We start from the raw sequence: 24,727 nt of genomic DNA, 5'->3' as shown, positions 1-24,727 counted from the left end.
TCACTAGATCACATGAGCTAAGACTTAGACCGGATATTGGGTAAGATTGACTGCCCAAAGTCTTGCGTGGAGGAATATTGAATCCAAACGTTTTGATTAGACTCAATTGGTCTCTGATACTATTTTGTGATTCTGTATCTGCTCTCTGAGACCTGGGTGGTCAAGGATTAGAGTGCTTTAGATGCTTAGTAGGGGGAGTAGGATGAAGTTGCCCGTAGACACTCATCTGAGGTCAGTTTTGCTTTCCCTCTCCAAAAGGGTTAAGCTTACGATTTGGCAAGTAAGCTGATCCTAGATCTGTGTCTAGGGGTAACTGCTCACCAGAGCTTAGAAAGGTATTGGGAGAGTGGGGAAGGGGGGCCCACGGCCTTTGACCAGGAGGTGAATGTCCCCCTTGTCATTTAGAATTACCGGCGCCTCCAGACAGATTTTATGGAGGATGACCACGAGCGTGTAGTGTCAGTGACCTCTCTGTCAGTTCAGCTCTTCACCGTCCCCACCATGGTGAGTAACCCAAAACTCCATGCCTGACCGCACACATCTCAACACACACCTCTTCTCTTGTCTTCCCCCATTCCACTGCTGTTAGAATTATGAGCGCTTGCAGAGCGACTATGTGAAAGATGACCACGACAGGGAGTTCTCGGTCACTGACCTCTCGGTGCAAATGTTCACAGTGCCCTCCCTGGTGAGTACAGGCTGCACGGGTCGGGGTGACGTGAGTACCACCCGAGATGGGACGCATGCTGAGAACCACAAGGCTTTTTAGACTGTTAATTGATGTCACGTCCATAGAGTGAAAGGATGGCCGCCTTAACCACGAGTGTCATCTTCATTATGTTCAGAATATCTCCGTTCTTGTCGTTGATTCCTTGAAAAGGGTGTTGCATGCCAAACTGATGTTTTAGATGTTTCTTAAGTAAAACAACATTATACATCTAGGATCCCATTTCTTGTGTTTATCACAATAATTATTATAGAAATGAAACTGTTAAAGATTTGTGATCACCCTAGCAAAGTATGCTATTCCAGTTGTATGCTAATGCTGTAGTGTACTTTTAAAGGGATACTGCGAGATTCTACTTACCCAGAGTCGGATTAACTCGTGAATACCGTTTAAAAAAATATTTTTTAAATATATACAGTGGGGCAAAAAAGTATTTAGTCAGCCACCAATTGTGCAAGTTCTCCCACTTAAAGATGAGAGAGGCCTGTAATTTCCATCATAGGTACACTTCAACTATGACATACAAAATGAGAAAAGAAATCCAGAAAATCACATTGTAGGATTTTTAAGGAATTTATTAGCACATTATGGTGGAAAATAAGTATTTGGTCAATAACAAAAGTTTCTCAATACTTTGTTATATACCCTTTGTTGGGAATGACAGCGGTCAAATGTTTTCTGTAAGTCTTCACAAGGTTTTAAATGTTTTCACACACTGTTGCTGGTATTTTGGCCCATTCCTCCATGCAGATCTCCTCTAGAGCAGTGATGTTTTGGGGCTGTTGCTGGGCAACACGGGACTTTCAACTCCCTCCAAAGATTTTCTATGGGGTTGAGATCTGGAGACTGGCTAGGCCACTCCAGGACCTTCAAATGCTTCTTATGAAGCCACTCTTTCTTTGCCCCGGGCGGTGTGTTTGGGATCATTGTCATGCTGAAAGACCCAACCACGTTTCATCTTCAATGCCCTTGCTGATGGAAGGAGGTTGTCACTCAATCTCACGATACATGGCCCCATTCATTCTTTCATTTACACTGATCAGTCGTCCTGGTCCCTTTGCAGAAAAACAGCCCCAAAGCATGATGTTTCCACCCCCATGCTTCACAGTAGGTATGGTGTTCTTTGGATGCAACTCAGCATTCTTTGTCCTCCAAACACGATGAGTTTGAGTTTTTACCAAAAAGTTATATTTTGGTTTCATCTGACCATATGACATTCTCCCAATCTTCTTCTGGATCATCCAAATGCTCTCTAGCAAACTTCAGGCGGGCCTGGACATGTACTGGCTTAAGCAGGGCGACACGTCTGGCACTGCAGGATTTGAGTCCCTGGCGGCGTAGTGTGTTACTGATGGTAGGCTTTGTTACTTTGGTCCCAGCTATCTGCAGGTCATTCACTAGATCCCCCGTGTGGTTCTGGGATTTTTGCTCACTGTTCTTGTGATCATTTTGACCCCACTGGGTGAGATCTTGCGTGGAGCCCCAGATTATCAGTGGTCTTGTAATAATATATAATAATAATATATGCCATTTAGCAGACGCTTTTATCCAAAGCGACTTACAGTCATGTGTGCATACATTCTACATATGGGTGGTCCCGGGGATTGAACCCACTACCCTGGCGTTACAAGCGCCATGCTCTACCAACTGAGCTACAGAAGGACCACTGTATGTCTTCCATTTCCTAATAATTGCTCCCACATTTGATTTATCCAAACCAATCTGCTTACCTATTGCAGATTCAGTCTTCCCAGCCTGGTGCAGGTCTACAATTTTGTTTCTGGTGCCCTTTGACAGCTCTTTGGTCTTGGCCATAGTGGAGTTTGGAGTGTGACTGTTTGAGGTTGTGGACAGGTGTCTTTTATACTGATAACAAGTTCAAACAGGTGCTATTAATACAGGTAACGAGTGGAGGACAGAGGAGCCTCTTAAAGAAGTTACAGGTCTGTGAGAGCCAGAATTCTTGCTTGTTTGTCGGTGACCAAATACTTATTTTCCACCATAATTTGCAAATAAATTCATTAAAAATCCTACAATGTGATTTTCTGGATTTTTTCTCTCTCATTTTGTCTGTCATAGTTGAAGTGTACCTATGATGAAAATTACAGGCCTCATCTTTTTAAGTGGGAGAACTTGCACAATTGGTGGCTGACTAAATACTTTTTTGCCCCACTGTATAAACCTCTGCGTGCGGTACAGTATGAAGGATGTTAGTGGTAGTTTTACGAGCCAATGCTAACTATTATTAACGCAATGACTGGAAGTCTACAGGTGTGGTAGCATAACCGGTAACTTCCTGCATACGGAGACATAAAAACGGTATCCACGACTGGGTAAATTGGGCCGAAATGCCAGAATATCGAAATATCCCTTTTTAAGTCTGTAGTATATTGTCATATTTTTACATAGATTTGCCTGGATTGTGTTTATGGGCAATTTTTGACTCCGGAATGTCCTTCTACTTGAGGCCTCTAACCCTCATCCTCTCCCTCCTGGCCCAGGCGCGGATGCTGATCACCGAGGAGAACCTGATGACCACCATAATCAGGACCTTTGTGGACCACCTGCGCCACCGCGACTTGCAGGGCCGCTTCCAGTTTGAGCGCTACACCGCCCAGCAGGCTTTCAAGTTCCGCCGCGTCCAGAGCCTCATCGGAGACCTCAAGTAAGATGACTGTGCTAACAGTGGGCTGTGTGTGTAGATTAGTTAAGTAAGTGTTGTACAAAGCCAGTGTGTGTGTTGTAAACAATGTTGTTTGTGTGTGCACGCAGGTATGTCCTCATCAGTCGGCCCACAGAGTGGAGTGACCAACTCAGGGAGAAGTTCCTGGAGGGCCTGGACACCTTCCTGGAGCTGCTCAAGTGCATGCAGGTTAGAACTAGTCACTGTTAGTGGTGGGGGACTGCGTGTCCGTAACCCCTCTGAGCTTGATTGAGACTACACGGGTTTATGAAACAGAGTGACGATGTGTCTATGTGTATCTCTGTAGTCTAAAGGTGCTTCCTCTCGGTCTCCCCTCATTCACCCACACTGCCCTACAAAATCAGATTTGGTGAAAGAAATATGATAGTAGAACTTGCTTCCACCTGTCCAGTTCTTTCACATCAGATAAGAACGAGGCATTTAGGTCAGAGGAATGCATTTCTGACTCCTATGTAGAGGTCGACCGATTAATCGGAATGGCCGATTAATTAGGCCGATTTCAAGTTTTCATAACAATCGGAAATCAGTGTTTTTGGGCGCCGATTTATTAAATACATTTTTTTTTTTTTACACCTTTACACCTTCTACACTCTACATATTCGTCGCCAGACCCACTGGCTTCAGGTCATCTACAAGGCCATGCTAGGCAAAGCTCCGCCTTATCTCAGTTCACTGGTCACGATGGCAACACCCATCCGTAGCACGCGCTCCAGCAGGTGTATCTCATTGATCATCCCTAAAGCCAACACCTCATTCGGCCGCCTTTCGTTCCAGTACTCTGCTGCCTGTGACTGGAACGAATTGCAAAAATCGCTGAAGTTGGAGACTTTTATCTCCCTCACCAACTTCAAACATCAGCTAGCTGAGCAGCTAACCGATCGCTGCAGCTGTACATAATCTATTGGTAAATAGCACATCCATTTTCACCTACCTCATCCCCACAGTTTTTATTTATTTACTTTTCTGCTCTTTTGCACACCAATATCTCTACCTGTACATGATCATCTCATCATTTATCACTCCAGTGTTAATCTGCAATATTGTAATTATTCGCCTACCTCCTCCTCATGCCTTTTGCACACATTGTATATAGACTCCCCTTTTTTTCTCTGTGTTATTGACTTGTTAATTGTTTACTCCATGTGTAACTCTGTGTTGTCTGTTCACACTGCTATGCTTTATCTTGGCCAGGTCGCAGTTGCAAATGAGAACCTGTTCTCAACTAGCCTACCTGGTTAAATAAAGGTGAAATAAAAAATAAAATAAAAATCTTTATTTAACTAGACAAGTCAGTTAAGAACACATTCTTATTTTCAATGACGGCCTAGGAACGGTGGGTTAACTGCCTCGTTCAGGGGCAGAAAGACAGACTTTCACCTTGTCAGCTCAGGGGATCCAATCTTGCAACCTTACAGTTAACTAGTCCAACGCAATAACGACCTACCTCTCGTTGCACTCCACAAGGAGACTGCCTGTTATGCAAATGCAGTAAGCCAAGGTAAGTTTCTAGCTAGCCTTAAACTTATCTTATAAAAAACAATCAATCATCACTGGTTAACTACACATGGTTGATGATATTACTAGATATTATCTAGCATGTCCTGTATTGCTATAATCTGACTGAGCATACAAGTATCTGACTGAGCGGTGGTAGGCAGAAGCAGGCGTGTAAACATTCATTCAAACAGCACTTTCGTGCGTTTTGCCAGCAGCTCTTCGTTGTGCGTCAAGCATTGCACTGTTTATGACTTCAAACCTCAAACTCCCGAGATGAGGCTGGTGTGACCGAAGTGAAATGGCTGGCTAGTTAGCGTGCGCTAATAGCGTTTCAAACGTCACTCGCTCTGAGCCTTGGGGTGGTTGTTTCCCTTGCTCTGCATGGGTAACGCTGCTTCGATGGTGACTGTTGTCGTGGTGTTGCTGGTTTGAGCCCAGGGAGGAGTGAGGAGAGGGACTGAAGCTAAACTGTTACACTGGCAATACTAAAGTGCCTATAAGAACATCCAGCAGTCAAAGGTTAATGAAATACAAATGGTATAGAGGGAAATAGTCCTATAATAACTACAACTTAAAACTTCATACCTGGGAATATTGAAGACTCATGTTGAAAGGAACCACCAGCTTTCATATGTTTTCATGTTCTCAGCAAGGAACTGAAACGTTAGCTTTCTTACATGGCACATATAGCACTTTTACGTTCTTCTCCAACACTTTGTTTTTGCATTATTTAATCCAAATTGAACATGTTTCATTATCTACTTGAGGCTAAATTGATTTTATTAATGTATTATATTAAGTGAAAATAAGTGTTCATTCAGTATTGTTGTAATTGTCATTATTACAAATACATTATTAATTTTTTTTTAATCGTGCCGATTTAATCGGTATCTGCTTTTTTTGGTCCTCCAATAATCGGTATCGGCGTTGAAAAATCCATATTCGGTCGACCTCTACTCCCATGTTCATTTTGGGGGTGGTGTTTAGCAGCGTCTGTGCTTTCGGTCTCTCCCTCATCAGGGAATGGACCCGGTTGTGAGGCAGGTGGGCCAGCACATTGAGATGGAGCCTGAGTGGGAGGCAGCCTTCACCCTGCAGATGAAGCTCACACACATCATCTCCATGATACAGGAGTGGTGCGCTACAGATGTGAGTGACTTGACATATACATGAACACTCACACACTTTTCTCTCACAAACTCTTTGTCGGTCACTCACAAACATGCACATGCCTTTTCTCACCTGTGGTTCCTACGTTTTTTAAAAATTTTCTTCCTCTGTGTGTACAGGAGCGTGTGCTGATTGAAGCCTATAAGAAGTGCCTGACAGCCCTTACACACTGCCACAGTGGCTTTGCCGATGGGGAGCAGCCCATCACACTGAGCATGTGTGGACATTCTGTGGACACCATCCGCTACTGTGTGTCTCAGGAGAAAGTCAGCATCCACCTGCCTGTGTCCCGCTTACTTGCAGGTCGGACACTAGCACACAGCTGAATGACACCGCTGATGCTTTGGCTATGATATTGACGGAGATTCTACCCTTTTGTTAATATGGTCACTGCTGGTTTTCTGTTTAGGTCTCCACGTTCTCCTCAGTAAGATGGAGGTGGCCTACAGATTCCCTGAGCAGCTTCCGCTGGTAAGTAGGGCTGTCACGGTGACCGTGTTACCGGCGGTCACGAGGTCATGACCGCAGTCAAATTCCACGTGACTTATTAGTCACGGTAATTAGGCTTTTCCAAACTCTGATGCTGCTGATGGTCACTAGTAGCCTACCAAATGTCCTACTTGTCTGGTGCTTTGCACTCTATTGTCCCTCGAATCACCCTGACATTAATGCAAATGTCATTGAACATCTGAATCAAACAGATGTTCATGAGAGCCCATGAGCTCATGTTGCGCAACATTTCTATAGGCTATGCAGTTGCGTGAGGGAACAGTGATGTCCTCCATTTAAAAAGAGGATCCCATCAGCTTTCTATGGGCTAGGCCTACTATATTTATTTCTCAACATTCTTAATATTAAGCACATTGCTTCTCATTACAACTGGAGTATAGCCTACCTGGCTGGTGTGAAAATGCATGATAATGGTCCAAATCAAAATGAATTTCACGCATATACTAAATGATACACTAAATAATAGTACATATTAATAATATATGTACAGACAAGGTTTAAATCAAGAATAGTCTGATTGGTGACAATATTACCATTTCACTTTTTTTTTGTGACTTTCTAATCATAGGCACACACGTCATGTAAGCTTAGCCCATAGGCCTATATTTTCTAAACTAAAGTTGCCAATTAACTTCTTAAAATGAAGCACATGAATCAACCGGTGTAGAGTCTTATTGGCATACATAGGTGGCGTGTGAGTTTCAAGTTTGGGGAAGAGAACTATTACCGTAAAAATGTACCTTTTTTTAATAAAGCATTACATGCATAATTGCATTTGCGGTCACTTTTGAGAATGGTGTTTTTTTTTCTTTTGCTAATGGTTTGCATGTTGGAACATTATAGCCATTTGCCGTGTGCGCATTGCTGCGCTTATAATGGGAAGAAATAGTTTATCAACATTTGAACCTAAACGTTCTGATCTCATTGAGCCTCATTGCTTTTAAAAGTTTCATTTTTTATGTTAGTGGTTGTATTAATCTGTCGCATCCCACAACTGTCTCAGACTACGTTTTGAAGTATTTATTTCTCGCACAGGAGGACAAGTTGACCAATAGTATAGGTCAACTTTTGTACTATGGGGTACAGTAGAATGTCATGGGTTTGTGCTTTTGCTGTTCGTCAGGCCTGCTCATCTTGTTGGCTGACAGTAAATGTGTACAGTTTTTTTTTTTCCAACATCTTCAATATAAGCGCCTCGGAATTTGATAAGGACACGCGCAGTTGCGTCCCCGACGTGTTTGTCTTCACTTGTAGCCTGTGAGAAGGACCTGTGATGTCTGCAGGACCCGGTCACAGGCATTGGCTGATAAGAATTGAAATACAGTATCTGAGAGAGCCATGTGAGTGCGAGGTGCTTCGGCGCGCACAGTTTGCAGAAGGGAATTATAATTATTATATTCAGCCCAAGGGCACAATGGCTGCAAAAAGCATGGATTTTTTATTTAGGGATCATTATTGCCACAAAGGGGATGCCGCCGGGAAATTCGAGGAATTATCAAGTGCATGTGAAAATGTGAATGAGGGACTGATTAAACGTGTGCTGCCTGCACAACAAAAAAAACGAAGCAGAGCTTGTCTTTTCATGCAACCCCCCCCCCAAAATCATCATTAGTCTCATCATGCAGTCTTAGAATGATTTAAATCAAAACATATAGCACAACGTTTGTAGAACAACCTAAAGTTACATAAATACCTCTAAATTAAGCCTATAGGAGGACCTGTTTCTTTGTTAACCGCTCGACACAGAATGGTCGCATGCGCGCACTCCCTCAGAAATCACTTGGAGAGAATATCCTTTCTATTTTATTCAGCTATGTTCAGTTGTATTCTTCCTACTATAAAATAATGCCACTGAATTCTATGCAAATCTTGTCTGCTAAATGAACTAGTGTAGCCCACCGCCATATGGCATAGCCGGATCAGGGTCTAACACAAGGACAACGCAGAGTGTGTTATTCTGTTCTTCTGAAATAGACTACATTTTCTTCATATCATGCTTCCTTAGACCTGTCTAAAATAAATAATGGACTTATTGTGACGGTGTAGGCTATATTACATGGATTTATTAGACTTTGGAACATCTACGTTTTAAAAAGGTCTGCGTCAGTGGTTTGAAGGCCATGCGTGGAAGCCAGGAGATGCTAAATGCGTTTGTCAATTACCGTGGGACCGGCAGTTATTTGCTTGACAATCACCAGCTTACACATTTTCATCACTGCCACAGCCCTACTGGTAAGCATGCAGGAGTTGTCTGTGTATTTCTGTAACAACTTGCCTTGGCAAAACATGTGTCTTTTCTAATAAATGCATCTCATTTGTCTACAGAGTGAGCTAAGCCCCCCCATGCTAATAGAACACCCCCTTCGCTGCCTGGTCCTCTGTGCCCAAGTGCACGCTGGGATGTGGAGGAGAAACGGCTTCTCATTGGTCAATCAGGTAAAAATGTCCCCTTCCATCACTATAATACCTTTTTTTTTTCCCTCTGCCCTGTGTATCAGAGCACTAACATGTGTGCATTGTTGTTCTTGTGGCATTTATAATGAAGGTAGTTCATAGTGTACTCTGGTTGCAGATCTACTACTACCACAATGTCAAGTGCAGAGTGGAGATGTTTGACAAGGACCTCATTATGCTGCAGGTCAGTTTTTCTTTTGTTGTTTCAGCTGACAACTTAATGATGCTAACGTTAGAGGCGCTTCGGGCTTTAACGAGAGCGTGCGCGCGTCTGTCGCCGTTATCGTTCTCTACAGGCCGGCGCTTCCATGATGGATCCCAACCACTTCCTGATGATAGTCCTGAGCCGCTTCGAGCTCTACCACATCTTCAGCTCCGCCGACTGCAGGAAGAGATACAACCGGGAGAACGCCAACAAGGTCTGCTCTCTCGCTGACAATGACAACTTAGATTAGGCTTTTATGCTCTTGCTCATCTGACTGACCTGACTCCCTGTGCCTCTGTCAGGACGTGGTCCAGCAGAACAACACCCTAACGGAGGAGATGCTGCACCTCATCATGATGGTTGTGGGTGAGTGCCACTCTACGCTACCGCTCACTAGGACTGGTTTTGTTTCAGCGTACATTGTATTTTGAGCCTCTGTTTGACTTGTTTCCTTATGTTATTGACATTTTTTTTTTTTTTATGGGTAAATGGTTGGGGTTTGGCTGGTAAATGGTTGGGGTTTGGCTACAGTACCTGACGGGTATGTGTGTATTCAGGTGAGCGTTTTGAAGCTGGTATTGGCCAGGTGGAAGGCTGTGACGAGATCAAGCGGGAGATCCTTCACCAGCTTTGTATTAGACCCATGGCCCACAGTGAGCTGGTCAAAGCCCTGCCTGAAAACGTAAGGCTTTTCACTGGCGCGCTCTCTCTCTGCCTCTCCCTCCCTCCCTGTCTCACCACATCTAGATCAGGCTGACTTCCCAGCTGCAGTTTCCACTTGGAATATGTCAACACAGAGTTATAGCCAACGATATTCAACTAGTTACGTAAGATGTCGTGGCATCTGCTTTGACGGCTCCTATTTCCCATGAAACACGCCATCTGCACTTCTGGGTGTGACGTTCTCTCTGCAAGTGGATTAATAGTGTATCTATTTGACTAGCCTGACACCTATTGGCGGTGCAGGACGGGTGCAAGTCGAAGCTAGTAACCCAGAACTAAAATGTTTAGTGATTTGGTCAGATATATTTACGTAGTCCACATGAGATTAAGCTTGGCCAAATGACCGCTAGGAATGAGGCTGTACTAAAGCCAACCTGTATGTGTCTTGACCCTTTATCGTTTAGGAGAACAAGGAGACTGGTATGGAGAGGGTGATCGACTGTGTTGCTTCGTTTAAGTAAGTAGCTTTCTTCAGTTGTTTGATGTTACATTAAGTCTCAACTGACCACTCCCTGACCACCCAGGTTGTTAACGTAAAATAGTTTGTTCCTGTTTACTTGGCTAAATGAAGATCTGACAATTGGACACGTATGACGCGCCCCGTTGTGTCCAGCTGTGTGACATGTTGATCACACATGCCCTCTGTGCCCACAGGAAGCCTGGCGTGACAGGCAGAGGGCTGTATGAGCTCAGGCCAGAGTGTGCCAAGCAGTTCAACCTCTACTTCCACCACTACTCCCGGGCTGACCAGTCCAAGGCAGAGGAAGCCCAGAGAAAGCTGAAGAGACAGAACGGAGAGGACACAGGTAGAGCGTCTCAACGAGAAACACTTGCTTCATCTCTGTGGTGATTGGTCGTGGGTAGACAGGAACATCTTGGAAGTTAGTATTAACTGTAATTGATTATAAGCGATTGTTGCAGACATTGTGGTGATTGGTTGTGGTATTTCAGCTGTCTATCGAGTGCTGCTTTGCTCTGACTATATACACTGAGCGTACAAAACATTAGGAACACCTGCTCTTTCCATGAGACTGACCAGGTGAGTCCACATGAAAGCTTTGATCCCTTATTGATGTCACCTGTTAAATCCACTTCAGTCAGTGTAGATGATGGGGAGGAGACAGGTTAAAGAAGGATTTTTAAGCCTTGAGACATGGGTTGTGTACGTGGGCCGTTCAGAGGGCGAACGGGCAAGACAAAATATTTAAGTGTCTTTGAACTGGGTATGGTAGTAGGTGCCAAGAACTGCAACATGTTTTTCATGCGCAACAGTTTCCCGTGTGTGTCATGAATGATACATCACCTAAAGGACATCCAGCCAACTTTACACAACTGTGGGAAGCATCGCAGTCAACATGGGCCAGCATCCCTGTGGAACGCTTTTGACACCTTGTAGAGTCCATGACCCGACAAATTGAGGCTGTTCCAAAGGCAAAATGATTGGGTGAAACTATTAGGAAGGTGTGTTTAATGTTTTGTTCACTCAGTTTAAGTCTGTGTTGTAGCCCTCCCTCCTCCGGTGCTGCCCCCGTTCTGCCCGCTGTTTGCCAGCCTGGTGAACATTCTGCAGTGTGACGTACTGCTGGGCATGCTGGGAGCCGTGCTCCAGTGGGCCGTGGAGCCCAGCGCAGGACACTGGTCTGAGTCCATGCTGCAGAGGGTGAGAGAGACCAGGACCACGCTCTGCGTGTGTTAGTGTCCTATGTTTATTCGCGGGACCAGTCGAGGTATCGCTGTACATAACCATGTCTGTCCGTCTCCAGGTGCTCCACCTAATAGGCATGGCTTTACTGGAGGAACAGCAGCAGTTAGAGAACAGTAGTGAGGACAACGACGTCTACTTCAACTTCACCCTCAAAATGTCCCGTAAGTCTCTCTCTCTTAGCCTGGGTACCAGTCTGAGTTATCATTCCACTCCTTGTCATGCTGAACATGACGTGGATTGTTCGCCTGAAGTCCAGAACCTGTTTTGCTAACTTTCTCTCCTTAAATGGCAACATTTTTGTAATATTTCCACTATTTTTTAACTAGTGTATATACTGCTGTGTTTGTGTTCTAGGTCCAGGGGAAGCCCCCAGTAACACAGCCAGTGTCCTGGCCCTCCTGGAGAACCTACAGAATGCCCCTCATCTGGAGGTCCACGAGGGCATGATCCGTTGGCTCCTCAAGGTAGGTCACCGTTATTACAACCTCCACTACCAATACAAAATCTCACGGTCGGGGTGACCACATTTTAAATACCCAAATGCGAGACAACGGGCTGATTTTTCATCAAATTGTATTTGTCACATACACATATGGATAGCAGATGTTAATGCGAGTGTAGTGAAATGCTTGCGGGACAGTATAGCCAAAACATTAATAATCCCCCCCCCCCCCCTACTCACAATCTCCATCCCGCTGGACTGAGCGAGCTAATTCAAGCACATGTTGCCTTCTCCTTTGCCTTGCGCAAAATTTGGTGATGCATAAATGAGACCGCTTGTTTGGTCAAGGAAACATTTCTGGTTGGTCTCAGGGAATGTAAACCATTAGGAAGGGAGACTTTAAAAAAAATACAGTTTTGAAGTGAAGTAGCCTAATGATTAGCAACTAATGATGATGGAGGGCCATAAACGTTTGACGAAATTACCTTTCAGTCTAATATGGATATTTCCTTATTTTTGCAGCTCTTCGTTAGACGCACACTTTTTTGTAAGTAGTTAACTGTTCTCCAAGTTTAGCTGGAATTTAGCCCGAAAGAGACTTGTAATAAGTGCATTGTGACTGCGAAAGAGACTGGTTGGAATGTCTATTCTCACTGAAATACAGTACTTTTTTAAACATTTATTTTTTAATGTATTGATAAAATCCGAGACATGATTGTTTGGTTGTCACAAAGGGTCAAAATTCGGGACTGTCCCGCTGTCCAGACATCTCATCCAAGGGTGACATTTATTAGAGTTGGTACAATATTGTACATGCCATGGCCACCAGGAGGCAGCATAGGACCGCATGCAACCAGTGGTCCTCATGACTAATCCATATCTACGATGACTTCCAATATCAGAATACAAAGATTTATTATTAGAATATATTTTGTACCCCCTAACGTTGTGTCCCTGTGCAGACGGTGGCCGGCATCAAGACGATGCGGGAGCGTAGCGCTTCCGCTTCCACCGTGACCGCCAGCGAGAGCCGCGGTCAGGAAGAGGTGGGTCGAGCACATCCTATGAGGAGGCAATTTTTTTTGTGGTTACTCCGTGAATTTGAATCAAAGTGTACGGACACATCTGCGTCTCCCCTCTTTCAGACAGCGTGCGACAAGGACAAGGCGGAGAGGAAGAGGAAGGCGGAGATGGCCCGCCTGCGAAGGGAGAAGGTCATGGCCCAGATGTCGGAGATGCAGAGGCACTTTATCAACGAGAACAAGGAGCTGTTCCAGCAGAGTCTAGAGGAGCTGGATGCTTCCACCTCTACCTCACTGGAGCACAGGTAGTGACACACACACAGTTTTTAAACTCTATCCCCCACCACACACACACTAATTTCACCACCCAAATCCCCATCGTAGGCGTATAAAGATTGTCTCTCACCGCTACTGCAGCCCCGCGTCGTCAGACGCAGCCCTGGCGTGTGTGGGCCCCAGGCGGTCACGTCCCGGGGAGAAGAGGCAGGTTGTTACGTGTATCCTGTGCCAGGAGGAGCAGGAGATCCGGGCTGACGGCAAGGCCATGGTGCTGGCTGCCTTCGTCCAGCGCTCCACCGTCATGTCCAAGAACCGCACGAGACCACCGCACGACCCCAGTGAGTGGACGAGAGAATGGAGGGCTTTAGGTCGCAGATGGGTCGAAGTTGCCCTTAGGTACAGATCTAGGGTCAGCTTTCCCTCCTCCAAATTGTGACTTAAACGATTTTAAGATCAGTGTCAACGGGCGTCTTCAACCTACATCCCTTCCATGGTCTTGTCTATTTCTGCGTTTTTGTCTGTGAATGATATACTAGCATTGCTTGACTTTTTGGTATGTTTTCCAGAGCACTACGACCCTCTCTTCATGCACCCTGACCTGTCGTTCGGCACGCACACAGGCAGCTGTGGCCACATCATGCACTCTCACTGTTGGCAGAGGTGAGCCAGGCTCCGGGTTCTACAACACACTGGTAGTAGAGGCCTTCACGGGTCCAAAATGGACATGGGCTTTGCCATCCGGACCCGATATGCAGACGTAAAACATTTGGACCCGTTTCAAATGGACCCGAGGATAACTAGACCCATTCCTGGGTCTGGATTCAGACCCGACATGAGTGAGAAAAGCAGCGGAACTGTCAAATGAAGCTAGTTTATTAACCAGAGCTGAGGAGGTAGAGAGAGGTGACACGCTAGTAGCAGCCTTCCTGTTGACTCTTGGTCTTTGTAGCCTGTCCTTCTCCTTTAACTTTTAATTCTGTAACTTTTGCCCCACATGGAGGCTCTATAACTGTAGCCTATTGCCGCTTTGATGTCTTCTGATTGGCGAACTGGCTACACACACACCACTCTCTTGAAAAGCAAAGTGCGTAAGCGTAAATGATACAATTTCTCTGGGAAAAACTTTGGCCAGTAGTTTCCGTGTGTGTGTGTGTGCGCAGGTACTTTGAGGCGGTGCAGGCCAAGGAGCAGCGGCGTCAGCAGCGACTGCGTGTCCACACCAGCTACGATGTGGGGAACGGGGAGTTCCTGTGTCCGCTCTGCGAGTGCCTCAGTAACACCGTCATCCCCCTGCTCCCCCGAACTATGGGCTCCAGCAGGTACCCAATCTGTCTCTCTCTCACATACACACGTTACTTTGAGGTGCGTCTCTCAAGTCATGTTGTTTCCTCCCCTTTCCTCGATCTGTGCTGATCTGAAAGGGGATGGGTGAAAGCAGAAGGTCTATAGTAAATTCTCAATGGGAATTGTCTCTCCCCGTCCAAATACCTTTTTAGATTAGCACCGATGAAGGAGACGACGAGAGGCTACTTCAGACTATTGAGATGCACCCTCGGTCAGGAAACCAAACATTTGACTGGTAGTGGGTACATGGCCACTGCAACCCCAGACTCTTTATTGGTTGTCACGAGATGAACCCCGTCTGTTCACTCGCTTCTCACCCCCCGCCCCCACCCCCACAGTTATAAACCAGTGTAATCCCCTGTGATGTCACTGGTACCACCCTCACCCGAAGTCAAGGCTCACTCAGCACTAAGGCATGCTCAGTTGTTGGGCTCCCGAGTGGCGCAGCGGTCTAAGGCACTGCATCTTAGTGCTAGAGGCATCACTACAGACCCTGGTTCGATTCCAGGCTGTATCACAACCGGCCGTGATTGGGAGTCCCATAGGGCAGCGCAGAGTTGGCCCAGTATCGTCCGGGCCGGTGTAGGCCGTCATTGTAAATAAGAATTTGTTCTTAACTGATTTGCTTAGTAAAAAAAAAAAAAAAAAAAACTCTAGAAAAAAAGAAACGTCCCTTTTTCAGAACCCTGTCTTTCAAAGATAATTTGTAAAAATCCAAATAACTTCACAGATCTTCATTGTAAATGGTTTAAGCACGGTTTTCCATGCTTGTTCAATGAACCATAAACAATGAATGAACATGCACCTGTGGAACGGTCGTTAAGACACTAACAGCTTACAGACGGTAGGCAATTAAGGTTACAGTTATGAAAACGTAGGACACTAAAGAGGACTTTCTACTGACTCTGAAAAGCACCAAAAGAAAGATGCCCAGGGTCCCTACTCATCTGCGTGAACATGCCTTAGGCATGCTACATGGAGGCATGAGGACTGCAGATTTGGCCAGGGAAATAAATTGCAATGTCCATACTGTGAGATGCCTAAGACAGCGCTACAGGGAGACGGGACGGACAGCTAATCGTTCTCGCTGTGGCAGACCACATGTAACAACACCTGCACAGGATCGGTACATCTGAACATCACACCTGCGGGACAGGTACAGGATGGCAACAACAACTGCCCGAGTTACATCAGGAACGCACAATCCCTCCATCAGTGCTCAGACTGTCTGCAATAGGCTGAATGAGGCTGGACTGGAGGGCTTGTAGGCCTGTTGTAAGGCAGGTCCTTACCAGAAATCACCGGCAACAACGTCGCTTATGGGCACAAACCCACCATGGCTGGACCAGACAGGGCTGGCAAAAAGTGCTCTTCACTGACGAGTCGCGGTTTTGTCTCACCAAGGGTGATGGTTGAATTCGCATTTATCGTCGAAGGAATGAGCTTTACACCGAGGCCTGTACTCTGGAGCGGGATTGATTTTGAGGTGGAGGGTCCGTCACAGCATCGTCGGACTGAGCTTGTTGTCATTGCAGGCAATCTCAACGCTGTGGTTACAGGGGAAGACATCCTCGTCCCTCATCTTCTTACCCTTCCTGCAGGCTCATCCTGACATGACCCTCCAGCATGACAATGCCACCAGCCATGCTGGTCGTTCTGTGCGTGATTTCCTGCAAGACCGTAATGTCAGTGTTCTGGCATGGCCAGCGAAGAGCCCGGATCTCAATCCCATTGAGCACGTCTGGAACCTGTTGGATCGGAGGGTGAGGGCTAGGGCCACCCCCCCCCCCCCAGAAATGGTCGGGAACTTGCAGGTGCCTTGGTGGAAGAGTGGGGTAACATCTCACAGAAATAACTGGTAAATCTGGTGCAGTCCATGAAGAGATGCACTGCAGTACTTAATGCAGCTGGTGGCCACACCAGATACTGTTACTTTTGACCCCCCCCACCCCCCTTGTTCAGGAACACATTATTCCATTGCTGTTAGTCACATGTCTGTTGAACTTGTTTAGTTTATGTCTCAGTTGTTGAATCATATGTTCATACAAATATTTACACATGTTAAGTTTGCTGAAAGTAATTGCAGTTGACAGAGAGGACATTTCTTTTTTTGCTGAGTAGAGAGAGAGGGCTATAGCTATATATATATTAAAATAGTTGTCACCTCCAAAACCACATAGATGGCCTTCAGGCATGTATGTGTTGGTTCTTTTTTACACAATTCCGGTCAATATTGTAACAGAAAATACGTTTACCTGCTTAAATGGATGGTTATCAATCAATCGGAAAGGCTTTGATTCATCTATACCAACAGCCTTGTTTATTTACCATGTCAAATGAAGAAGCAAGGGCCAGCCCAAATTCCTATGCTGTCCATAAGTGTATTAATGAGTAGGTCAATTCCTTGTCAGGTCCACTGACAGTCTCCTTCTCTCCAGTTGTGAGCAGCCTGGCCTGGGTCAGTGGCTGAAGATCAGCGGTCAGCAGATAAAGGCCATGCACTCTGCCCACAGGAAACTCCAGCCCGTCAGTGAGTATTGGAATGCTGAACATTGTGTTAAAGGCAACCACATGTTCCTGTCGTCCGACAAATGTCCGATGTCATTGTTACGCAGAGGTCCCATCTTACACCGGCGTAGAGAGGAAATTGTGATCGAAAACACTACTGTGTCTATGCGTTCAAGTTACGTCACTAAGGTGTGTGTGTGTGTGCAGGTACCGTTGAAGAGACCGTGGAAGAAGAGTGCCCTGCCCCTGAGGTTTTCACTGTGGACTACATTCCCACGTACGTGACCCCTGACCCCTGAGGGAACATGAGAGAAAGACGGGACATTTTGAAGTCTTACCACGTTGCCACGTTACCACGTTGACTTGCCCGTGCCTCTTTTTTTTACTCTCTTCAGGAATCCCTACTCCAGCACCATAAAGGAGATGCTGGCCACTTTTGGGACAGCGACCTACAAAGTTGGCCTTAAGGTGCACCCCAATGAGCAGGACCCTCGCATCCCCATCATGTGCTGGAGCAGCTGTGCCTATACCATCCAGTCCATAGGTGAGAACCCCCACACACACACACGAGGATAGTTTTACTATCCTTATGGGGACCAAACAATTGATTCCCATTCAAAAACCTATTTTCCCTAAACCTAATCACTAAGCCTAAAATAGCAGATTTCCTTGTGGGGACCAGCATAATGGCCCCACTTGTATGACTTTTTCTTTGTTTTTACTATCGATGAATTCTGGTCCCCACACGGATGGAAAAACCCAAAAGCGCGCACACAGAGAGAACAAGATAATAATCGAATCAGAGCAACAGACAGTTTACAGTGATGATAAAACTCATATCAAAGGCATTCATGTGAGATTGAGTTATGTCTTCATTATTTAACGGGTAAATGAATGTTTCAACTGCTGCCAATGGTCCACAATGTTCAAACACTGCTAGAGCATAGACGCCCATTTTTAGACTAGATGTTTGTCTCAATGCCCCCCCCCCCCCTTTCTTCTCCTTCCTTTTGCAGAGCGACTGTTGGTGGACGAGAAGAAGCCTTTATTTGGAAGTTTACCTTGCAGACAGGTAACGCGTTCTTCCTTTAATTCCAACCCGTCTTTGAAACAGTTCCACGTGTAGAGATGGATCCGACGCCAGTGTTGAGTGTGTTTCTGTGTACAGGACGACTGCCTGAGCTCCCTGGCCAGGTTCGGCTCAGCATGTTGGACTGCGGCGTGTCAGCCCACCGTGCAAGGCCACTTCATCCGACTGTTAGCAGGTAGGACAGCGACTTAACAGGGACCTGCAGGACCCACTCCATTGAGAATGGCCTACTCAGTGCCTGAAGCCACGTTCACTTTTTATGTGTTGAGGTTGTTTATTTATTTTGTTGGGGGGGGGGTTGTGAAAGGTTTACAGTTTCATCGTTATAGTGATGGAGTGTGTATGTTTGTGTAGCTTTGATTCCAGACCCCCAGGTGGAGGCCTCTCCGTGTATCCTGGACGTAGACATGTTGCACCTGCTGGTGAGTCGTCGTCAACCCCCGACCTCATTCTCATCAACACACCAATAATACCATCAGCCACACAGCCATACATGACCAGTGGCATGACGTCTCTCTGGGTTGCCAGATCAGACACAAACCCATTGTTGACACTACCGTTAAACCTTTTTACATTGTGCATAAGTGTTATAGGTCAACACTAATCCCTGTGTCTCTCTCTCTCTCACCCATTCTCAGGTAAGTGTGGTTCTGTCCTACGGGTCGGTCCACTCCCAGGACTCGTCAGGGCTGAGCGTGGACGCTGTCCAGCTGCACCTCTTCCACCTCATCACTGTGGCTCACATGGTCCAAATACTACTCACTTCTGGCCCAGGTAAGGAGAGAGGGAACCCAATACCTGTGTGTGTGTCTGTGCGCAGGGTCTGCAAGAATATGAGTGTGTGTGCATGCTTACCAGACCGTTGGAACGTTGTCTAAACACCGGTTAAGATATTACCTTCTGGATAGTTGGAAGAGAGGGTCATTGCCATTCAACCACTGTCGTATGGCGTAGAGAAGGAAACAAACATGACATTCCGTGTGTCAACAGAGGAGGTGACCATGGAGCAGGAGAGCGGCGAGGCGGAGCGGGGGGAGGAGGAAGGCGCCTGCCGTCTCTACAACACCCTCAGAACACACGTGGGCAGGTGAGGTAACGCTGACCCTGTAGCCATGGAGAACTCCCCTGAAATACGCACTCGCCTATCATAATCCACCAAGCAGCCGGCTTTTCCCCGGCATTCACACACGTTGTGCTTAAACCATGCTGTGTGTGTGTGTGATGACAGTTCCCTACCTGAGGTGGCCTCTGGTTGGCACCTGTGGCGGTGTGTGAAGACTGGCATCCTGCCCTACCTAAGAGGAGCGGCGCTGTTCTTCCACCACCTCCACGGAGTTCCTGCACCCCCAGAGCTGCATGGTCAATACAACGCACAAACACACTCGCTCTCTTTTACTCCTCTTTGAACACCTATGTGGTACCAAGCAGAGCCATGCGGGTGTTGATGTTCTCCCGGTGTGTGTGTGTGTGTGTGTGTGTGTGTGTGTCTCTCTCTCTCTCCTAGCTCTGTGTCCTGGTCAGTGGGAGGTGCTGTGCGGATACCTCAGTCTGCCCTCCAACCTGCTGCAGCTCTTCCACGGTCAACAGGAGCTACTGGAGCCCTTACTGCATGGGTAAGAGTTTCTCTCACACACTCACTCTCTTTTCTCCTCTTGTATCTTCTGATTGGTTCAGGAGTGCCAGCTACATGGCTGATTTGATGTAGTGCTCAGGTTTATTTGACCACCAATGATGTCGTACAATGTAAAAAGATGAGACCCAATTATATGGACAGTGCATCGTCAATAAGTCATAAACAACAAATCGGCACACCACTAAATCAATAAATATGCATATCAAGTGTCTTTAGTGGATTGTGTCATTGTCACGCGATGGGGAGGGGGAGTAACACCTTTTGGAGTGAAATTTGTCTTGCATTTTGTCCTCCTGTCCTGTAGGTGGTGCACTCACCCAGGTATACAGCAGACCCTTCAGGGAGGTGGTGTTCTTGTGAGGTCAGTCCTGCTATTTTACTGTCTAATATGATGGGGGGGTGTATTCTAATGAAGGCAGAAACATCAAGCTTTTTACCTTTGCTTAAATAAAAAGTGGCAGGTAGCTTAGAGGTCAAGAGCGTTGGACCAGTAACCGAAACGTTGCTAGTTTGAATCCCCAAACTGACTAGGTGAAACATCTGTCATTGTGCACTTTAGCACTTAACCCTAATTGGGCCCGTAAGTCGGTCTGGATAACAGTGCTAAATTACTCAAATATAAAACATTGAGTTTAATGGTGAGCGAGCGTTCAGCCTTTTCAATTATATTTTTTGTTGCGCCTCGACTCGCCTCTTCTTTCCATTGGGGCTCTGATTACTTAGGTTGGATATTGGTATAAATTATTGTGTGGTGTTAGAACTATACAATTCAAGTAGTTGTTGATACTGTTTAGCGCTCTAGGGCTGACCAATCCTCCCATTGTCCAGTTTTCCTCGGGAGTCCAACAGCCTGATTGACCTACCAGATGACTACAGTGCCCTCATAAACCAAGCCTCCAGCTTCACGTGAGTACCCAAAGAACAACTGTCCATTGGTAATTCAAAAGATTTCACAACACAACACAGGCTTACAAAATGACAATCTGGAGCGATTGGATCTCATTGCGCTCCTCACTGTCCTATAGAACAGTGTTTCCCAAACTGGACCCCCCCGGTGCACGTGTTGGTGTTTGCCTTAGCACCACCCAGCTGATTCAGATAACTAACTCATCAAGCTTTGATTATTTTAATCAGTTGTGTAGTGCTAGGGCAAAAACCAACACTTGCACCTGGGGGGGGGGGGAGTCCAGTTTGGGAAACCCTGCTATAGAAAATGTGAGTAAAAATGTGTTTATGACCTCTCTCTCTCTCTCCCCCCCCCAGGTGCCCTAAGTCGGGTGGGGATAAGTCCCGTGCGCCCACTCTGTGCCTGGTGTGTGGCTCCATGCTGTGTTCTCAGAGCTACTGCTGCCAGACAGAGCTGGAGGGAGAGGACGTGGGAGCCTGCACTGCTCACACCTTTGCCTGCGGAGCCGGAGTAGGCATCTTCCTCAGGTACAGACCCGACCGTGGGCGCGTGTGTGTGCCTTCATTCGTGAGTGTGCAAATCTAATTCTGTCCCTTCTGTTGCAGAGTGAGAGAGAGCCAGGTTCTGTTCCTGGCTGGTAAAACTAAGGGCTGTTTCTACGCTCCTCCTTACCTGGATGACTATGGAGAGACAGACCAGGGCCTAAGGTGAACGACCCTGCACATTCACTCCTTACAGTCCAGTAGTGGTTCTCAAAATGGCTTCTCGAAAGGTCGGAACAAACACATGCGCGCACTAATCTCCCAGAACCAACTTTGAGACCCATTGCTGTAAATGTTATTGGTCTGTGCTGAAAGATGCCTTTGTCATTGTGGGTATTTTTTAAACATTTTTTTTTAAAGCAGTTTGTCCCTGTGTTTATCCAGGCGGGGGAACCCATTGCACCTGTGCCACGAGCGCTACCGCAAGATCCAGAAGCTGTGGCGCCAGCACAACATCACCGAGGAGATAGGCCATGCCCAGGAAGCCAACCAAACCCTGGTTGGCATCGACTGGCAGCACCTGTGATGTCTTAGGTCACATCTACCGGAGTTGGACACACCCCTTCTCCATATGAATAGGGGGGAGGCACGGCACATGGGGGTGTGGAATGGTTGTCAAGGGAACACAGCCCCACCTCTTTCGCTCCTCCCCCCCGATTGGAGAAGGGGTACGTGTGTGTGTGTGTGTCCCCCTTGTCTGAGAGTGGATGAATGCAAGTAGGTTTTTCTCCTTTTCTTTTTGCTGTTTCTCCCTTGAAGAAATGTAATATAAAAGTGTGTGTGTGTGTGTGTGTGTGTGTGTGTGTGTGTGTGTGTGTGTGTGTGTGTGTGTGTGTGTGTGTGTGTGTGTGTGTGTGTGTGTGTGTGTGTGTGTGTGTGTGTGTGTGTGTGTATATACATACGTACATACACACAACGCTCTCAAGCATATAGCCGACGCATCGGGCACCCATGGACTGGCTCGGGTATAACATGAATACTCAGAGTATAACTTCTTTATAGGAATGCTATTTAATTTCTGCCTATTCAAATATCATTAAATTATTTCTAAGGTAGATGGCTGACGTATTGGTTTATTTACAGTTGGATTTGCTTTGATGCTAAACATTTTTGACTCGGCACCAGCTTTTCCTTCTTGCTCTTGTCAGCCAGTGACAGCTCATTTCAGAGTTTGGGACACAATCTCATCAGATCGGTGAGGTCAGATTGTGCCCCTTACCAGTATTGGGATCCATTCAATTTAAATTTCAACATAAGAGCTGAAAAATCCGTATTGAAAATAAATGGTGCTTTTCAGCTTTCGATTTGGAATTTCAAATAAAGTCCTGAAATGTATTGACCCCCCCCCACCCCCCATTAGTTACTTTCTCCAGTCTGATGGACACCCAAATACACAGTACTCAGAGAATACAAGCCAATGGAAGGAAGTTCGGTAACACACTGGTGTGAATGTTTGTTTTTGTGTTTTACTCCTGAGAGCCTGTGTTCTGGTTTTTACATTTGTCAGGGTGTATGTTGGAGTGTGTTAAGTATTTTTGCAGGTTGAGTATGTGTGCGTTTTGTCAGTGCTTTGTGTTTTAACACTATTTAAATTAACCCCTTAGCCCACAGATATGAGCCTTTTTAAGGCAAGGCTGTCCCTTTTTTGCTAATGTGTACGTGTGTGATTGGTTGAAGTCAATTTTATCTGATGTGCATTGATGGGGTTTGTTTGTTTTGGAAATTGTTTTTGTATTGTACATTTTTTTAATGTTCAGCAGAATTTTTTTTTTTCTGTATGAGAAGAGAATGCAGAAACATATCCCTCTACCTGTTTATTTGTATTTTTTATTTTTAAATAAACCCACATAAACCCAGTGGGTTTGCCTGACCCCACCTGGAATAAAACTTCATCTTTGTTAATTTTTTGGTCAGATAAAAGTCTTAGATAAAAGTCTCAGATAAAAGTCTTAGCCCTCTTAAGGTTGGCTCTGGACTGTACCATTTTTCCACAGCTACGGCTGGGTGGACTGGCACATTGGGGGCAAATATCGTCCTTAAGGCTCGGAAAACAGAATAGATTGGTCAGGCTCACAGGGCACTTTAGAGGAATGAACACACACAAGCGCACACGCACACTGCTCTTTGATGCAGGTTCTCTCTGATGCTGGGACCTGAAGCCCCATATTCTTCATCCCATCACTCCGTTGGCATGTTTTCCTGGTAATCACCCCCACCCCATTCTTTGACACGCTCCCAATATCGAGGCTGTATTATTATTATTATTATTATCGTGTCAGACTTGTTAATATGTGAATTACTGTATAAATGAGTACATTGTACTATATTGTAAAAGAATACCAAAATAAATCAAAAGGAAAAGGAAGGCCTGATTGTTGTCGATTTGTGAGCTGGTGGGCTTTTGATTAGATACTAGATAATATCATAATGGTTTTTGCAATAGTGAATCGATTCAATGGCTTACGAATCTTGGAATTGTGATATTTGGTTGTGTTCATTTAACAATTAAATTACATGCAGCAACAAATACATTCTGACAGGAAATGCATTAATCAGGCAAAAAGTGTTCTACCTGGCCCTAGTCTTTTGTGGGCTAAGTGAAATTCTGTTGGGAGGGGGCCCCCTTACGAGGAAAATGTTTTAATGGCCCCCCTCTTGACAGCTGCAGTTCTGTAGTTTTTGCCATGGTGCATCGAGAACATTTAGCTGTTTTACAGCAAATGTCCTGCCATGACTTATGCCATGTTACTATATCTGAGTGAGAGTGACTAACAAAATCCATTTGCAATACATGTGACATGTATCAGGATATGATTTGTGTCATGAGGCCAATATCCAGCCTTATTACGAAGACCGTACTGGGTTTAGTGTGTGTGAGAGACACCTATGTAATCTCAATATCCCTATTGCTGTGAGAAGCGCTTGTCCCAGATCGGTCAGGGCCTCCCAGCATGACCACCATGGAGACGGGCCAGGAGAATACGGTGGATTGTGCCCCGTTCAAGTGCTAGTCGGAACTAGGAAACATGGATATTTCCCGACTTGCTTACTGGTCGTAGGTATACACGTGCCACATTCAACGAATCAGAAAGTCGGAGTGAGTTTCCTAGTTTCGACTAGCATCTGAACGCGACATTAGGCTCCCAAGGCCCAGCTGGAGAAAGAGCTGATGGTGTAATGGAGAACACTTAACCGGTTTACCAGGTATACAATGAAGCTGAGGCTAAAGAAATGTGCTCTTCACGGATGAATCCCGGTTTCAACT

At 45.9% G+C, this 24,727-nt stretch overlaps 1 protein-coding gene across 4 annotated transcripts in view; it reads left to right on the top strand.

Moving 5' to 3' along the window:
- LOC124038172 (E3 ubiquitin-protein ligase UBR2-like) overlaps window positions 1-23,827 on the top strand; it is a 42,915-nt gene extending 19,088 nt beyond the window's left edge. Inside the window, exons 11-46 of one of the 4 annotated variants that reach the window (XM_046353700.1) lie at window positions 590-688; window positions 3,229-3,392; window positions 3,500-3,599; window positions 5,949-6,077; window positions 6,218-6,401; window positions 6,508-6,569; window positions 8,934-9,044; window positions 9,181-9,246; window positions 9,359-9,481; window positions 9,570-9,633; window positions 9,825-9,949; window positions 10,395-10,447; window positions 10,645-10,796; window positions 11,496-11,650; window positions 11,754-11,856; window positions 12,050-12,159; window positions 13,100-13,183; window positions 13,283-13,464; window positions 13,577-13,776; window positions 14,005-14,098; window positions 14,599-14,757; window positions 17,221-17,312; window positions 17,498-17,567; window positions 17,686-17,834; window positions 18,307-18,362; window positions 18,459-18,555; window positions 18,735-18,802; window positions 19,019-19,154; window positions 19,371-19,467; window positions 19,609-19,739; window positions 19,885-19,993; window positions 20,318-20,374; window positions 20,842-20,919; window positions 21,277-21,447; window positions 21,526-21,627; window positions 21,847-23,827. In XM_046353700.1, the coding sequence (XP_046209656.1) occupies window positions 590-688; window positions 3,229-3,392; window positions 3,500-3,599; window positions 5,949-6,077; window positions 6,218-6,401; window positions 6,508-6,569; window positions 8,934-9,044; window positions 9,181-9,246; window positions 9,359-9,481; window positions 9,570-9,633; window positions 9,825-9,949; window positions 10,395-10,447; window positions 10,645-10,796; window positions 11,496-11,650; window positions 11,754-11,856; window positions 12,050-12,159; window positions 13,100-13,183; window positions 13,283-13,464; window positions 13,577-13,776; window positions 14,005-14,098; window positions 14,599-14,757; window positions 17,221-17,312; window positions 17,498-17,567; window positions 17,686-17,834; window positions 18,307-18,362; window positions 18,459-18,555; window positions 18,735-18,802; window positions 19,019-19,154; window positions 19,371-19,467; window positions 19,609-19,739; window positions 19,885-19,993; window positions 20,318-20,374; window positions 20,842-20,919; window positions 21,277-21,447; window positions 21,526-21,627; window positions 21,847-21,988 (4,074 nt within the window). In that variant the 3' untranslated portion in view covers window positions 21,989-23,827. Of the gene's footprint in view, window positions 1-405; window positions 505-589; window positions 689-3,228; window positions 3,393-3,499; window positions 3,600-5,948; window positions 6,078-6,217; window positions 6,402-6,507; window positions 6,570-8,933; window positions 9,045-9,180; window positions 9,247-9,358; window positions 9,482-9,569; window positions 9,634-9,824; window positions 9,950-10,394; window positions 10,448-10,644; window positions 10,797-11,495; window positions 11,651-11,753; window positions 11,857-12,049; window positions 12,160-13,099; window positions 13,184-13,282; window positions 13,465-13,543; window positions 13,777-14,004; window positions 14,099-14,598; window positions 14,758-17,220; window positions 17,313-17,497; window positions 17,568-17,685; window positions 17,835-18,306; window positions 18,363-18,458; window positions 18,556-18,734; window positions 18,803-19,018; window positions 19,155-19,370; window positions 19,468-19,608; window positions 19,740-19,884; window positions 19,994-20,317; window positions 20,375-20,841; window positions 20,920-21,276; window positions 21,448-21,525; window positions 21,628-21,846 lie in introns of all 4 variants that reach the window. The other 3 variants (XM_046353698.1, XM_046353699.1, XM_046353697.1) reach the window with 3 other exon arrangements.
- Window positions 23,828-24,727: the final 900 nt, after the last annotated feature.

Source organism: Oncorhynchus gorbuscha, linkage group LG06 (genome assembly GCF_021184085.1).
Source record: "Oncorhynchus gorbuscha isolate QuinsamMale2020 ecotype Even-year linkage group LG06, OgorEven_v1.0, whole genome shotgun sequence".
NCBI lineage: Eukaryota > Metazoa > Chordata > Actinopteri > Salmoniformes > Salmonidae > Oncorhynchus > Oncorhynchus gorbuscha.
Note: the sequence above shows the minus strand (reverse complement) of the source record. Positions and strands in the feature narration are given on the sequence as shown.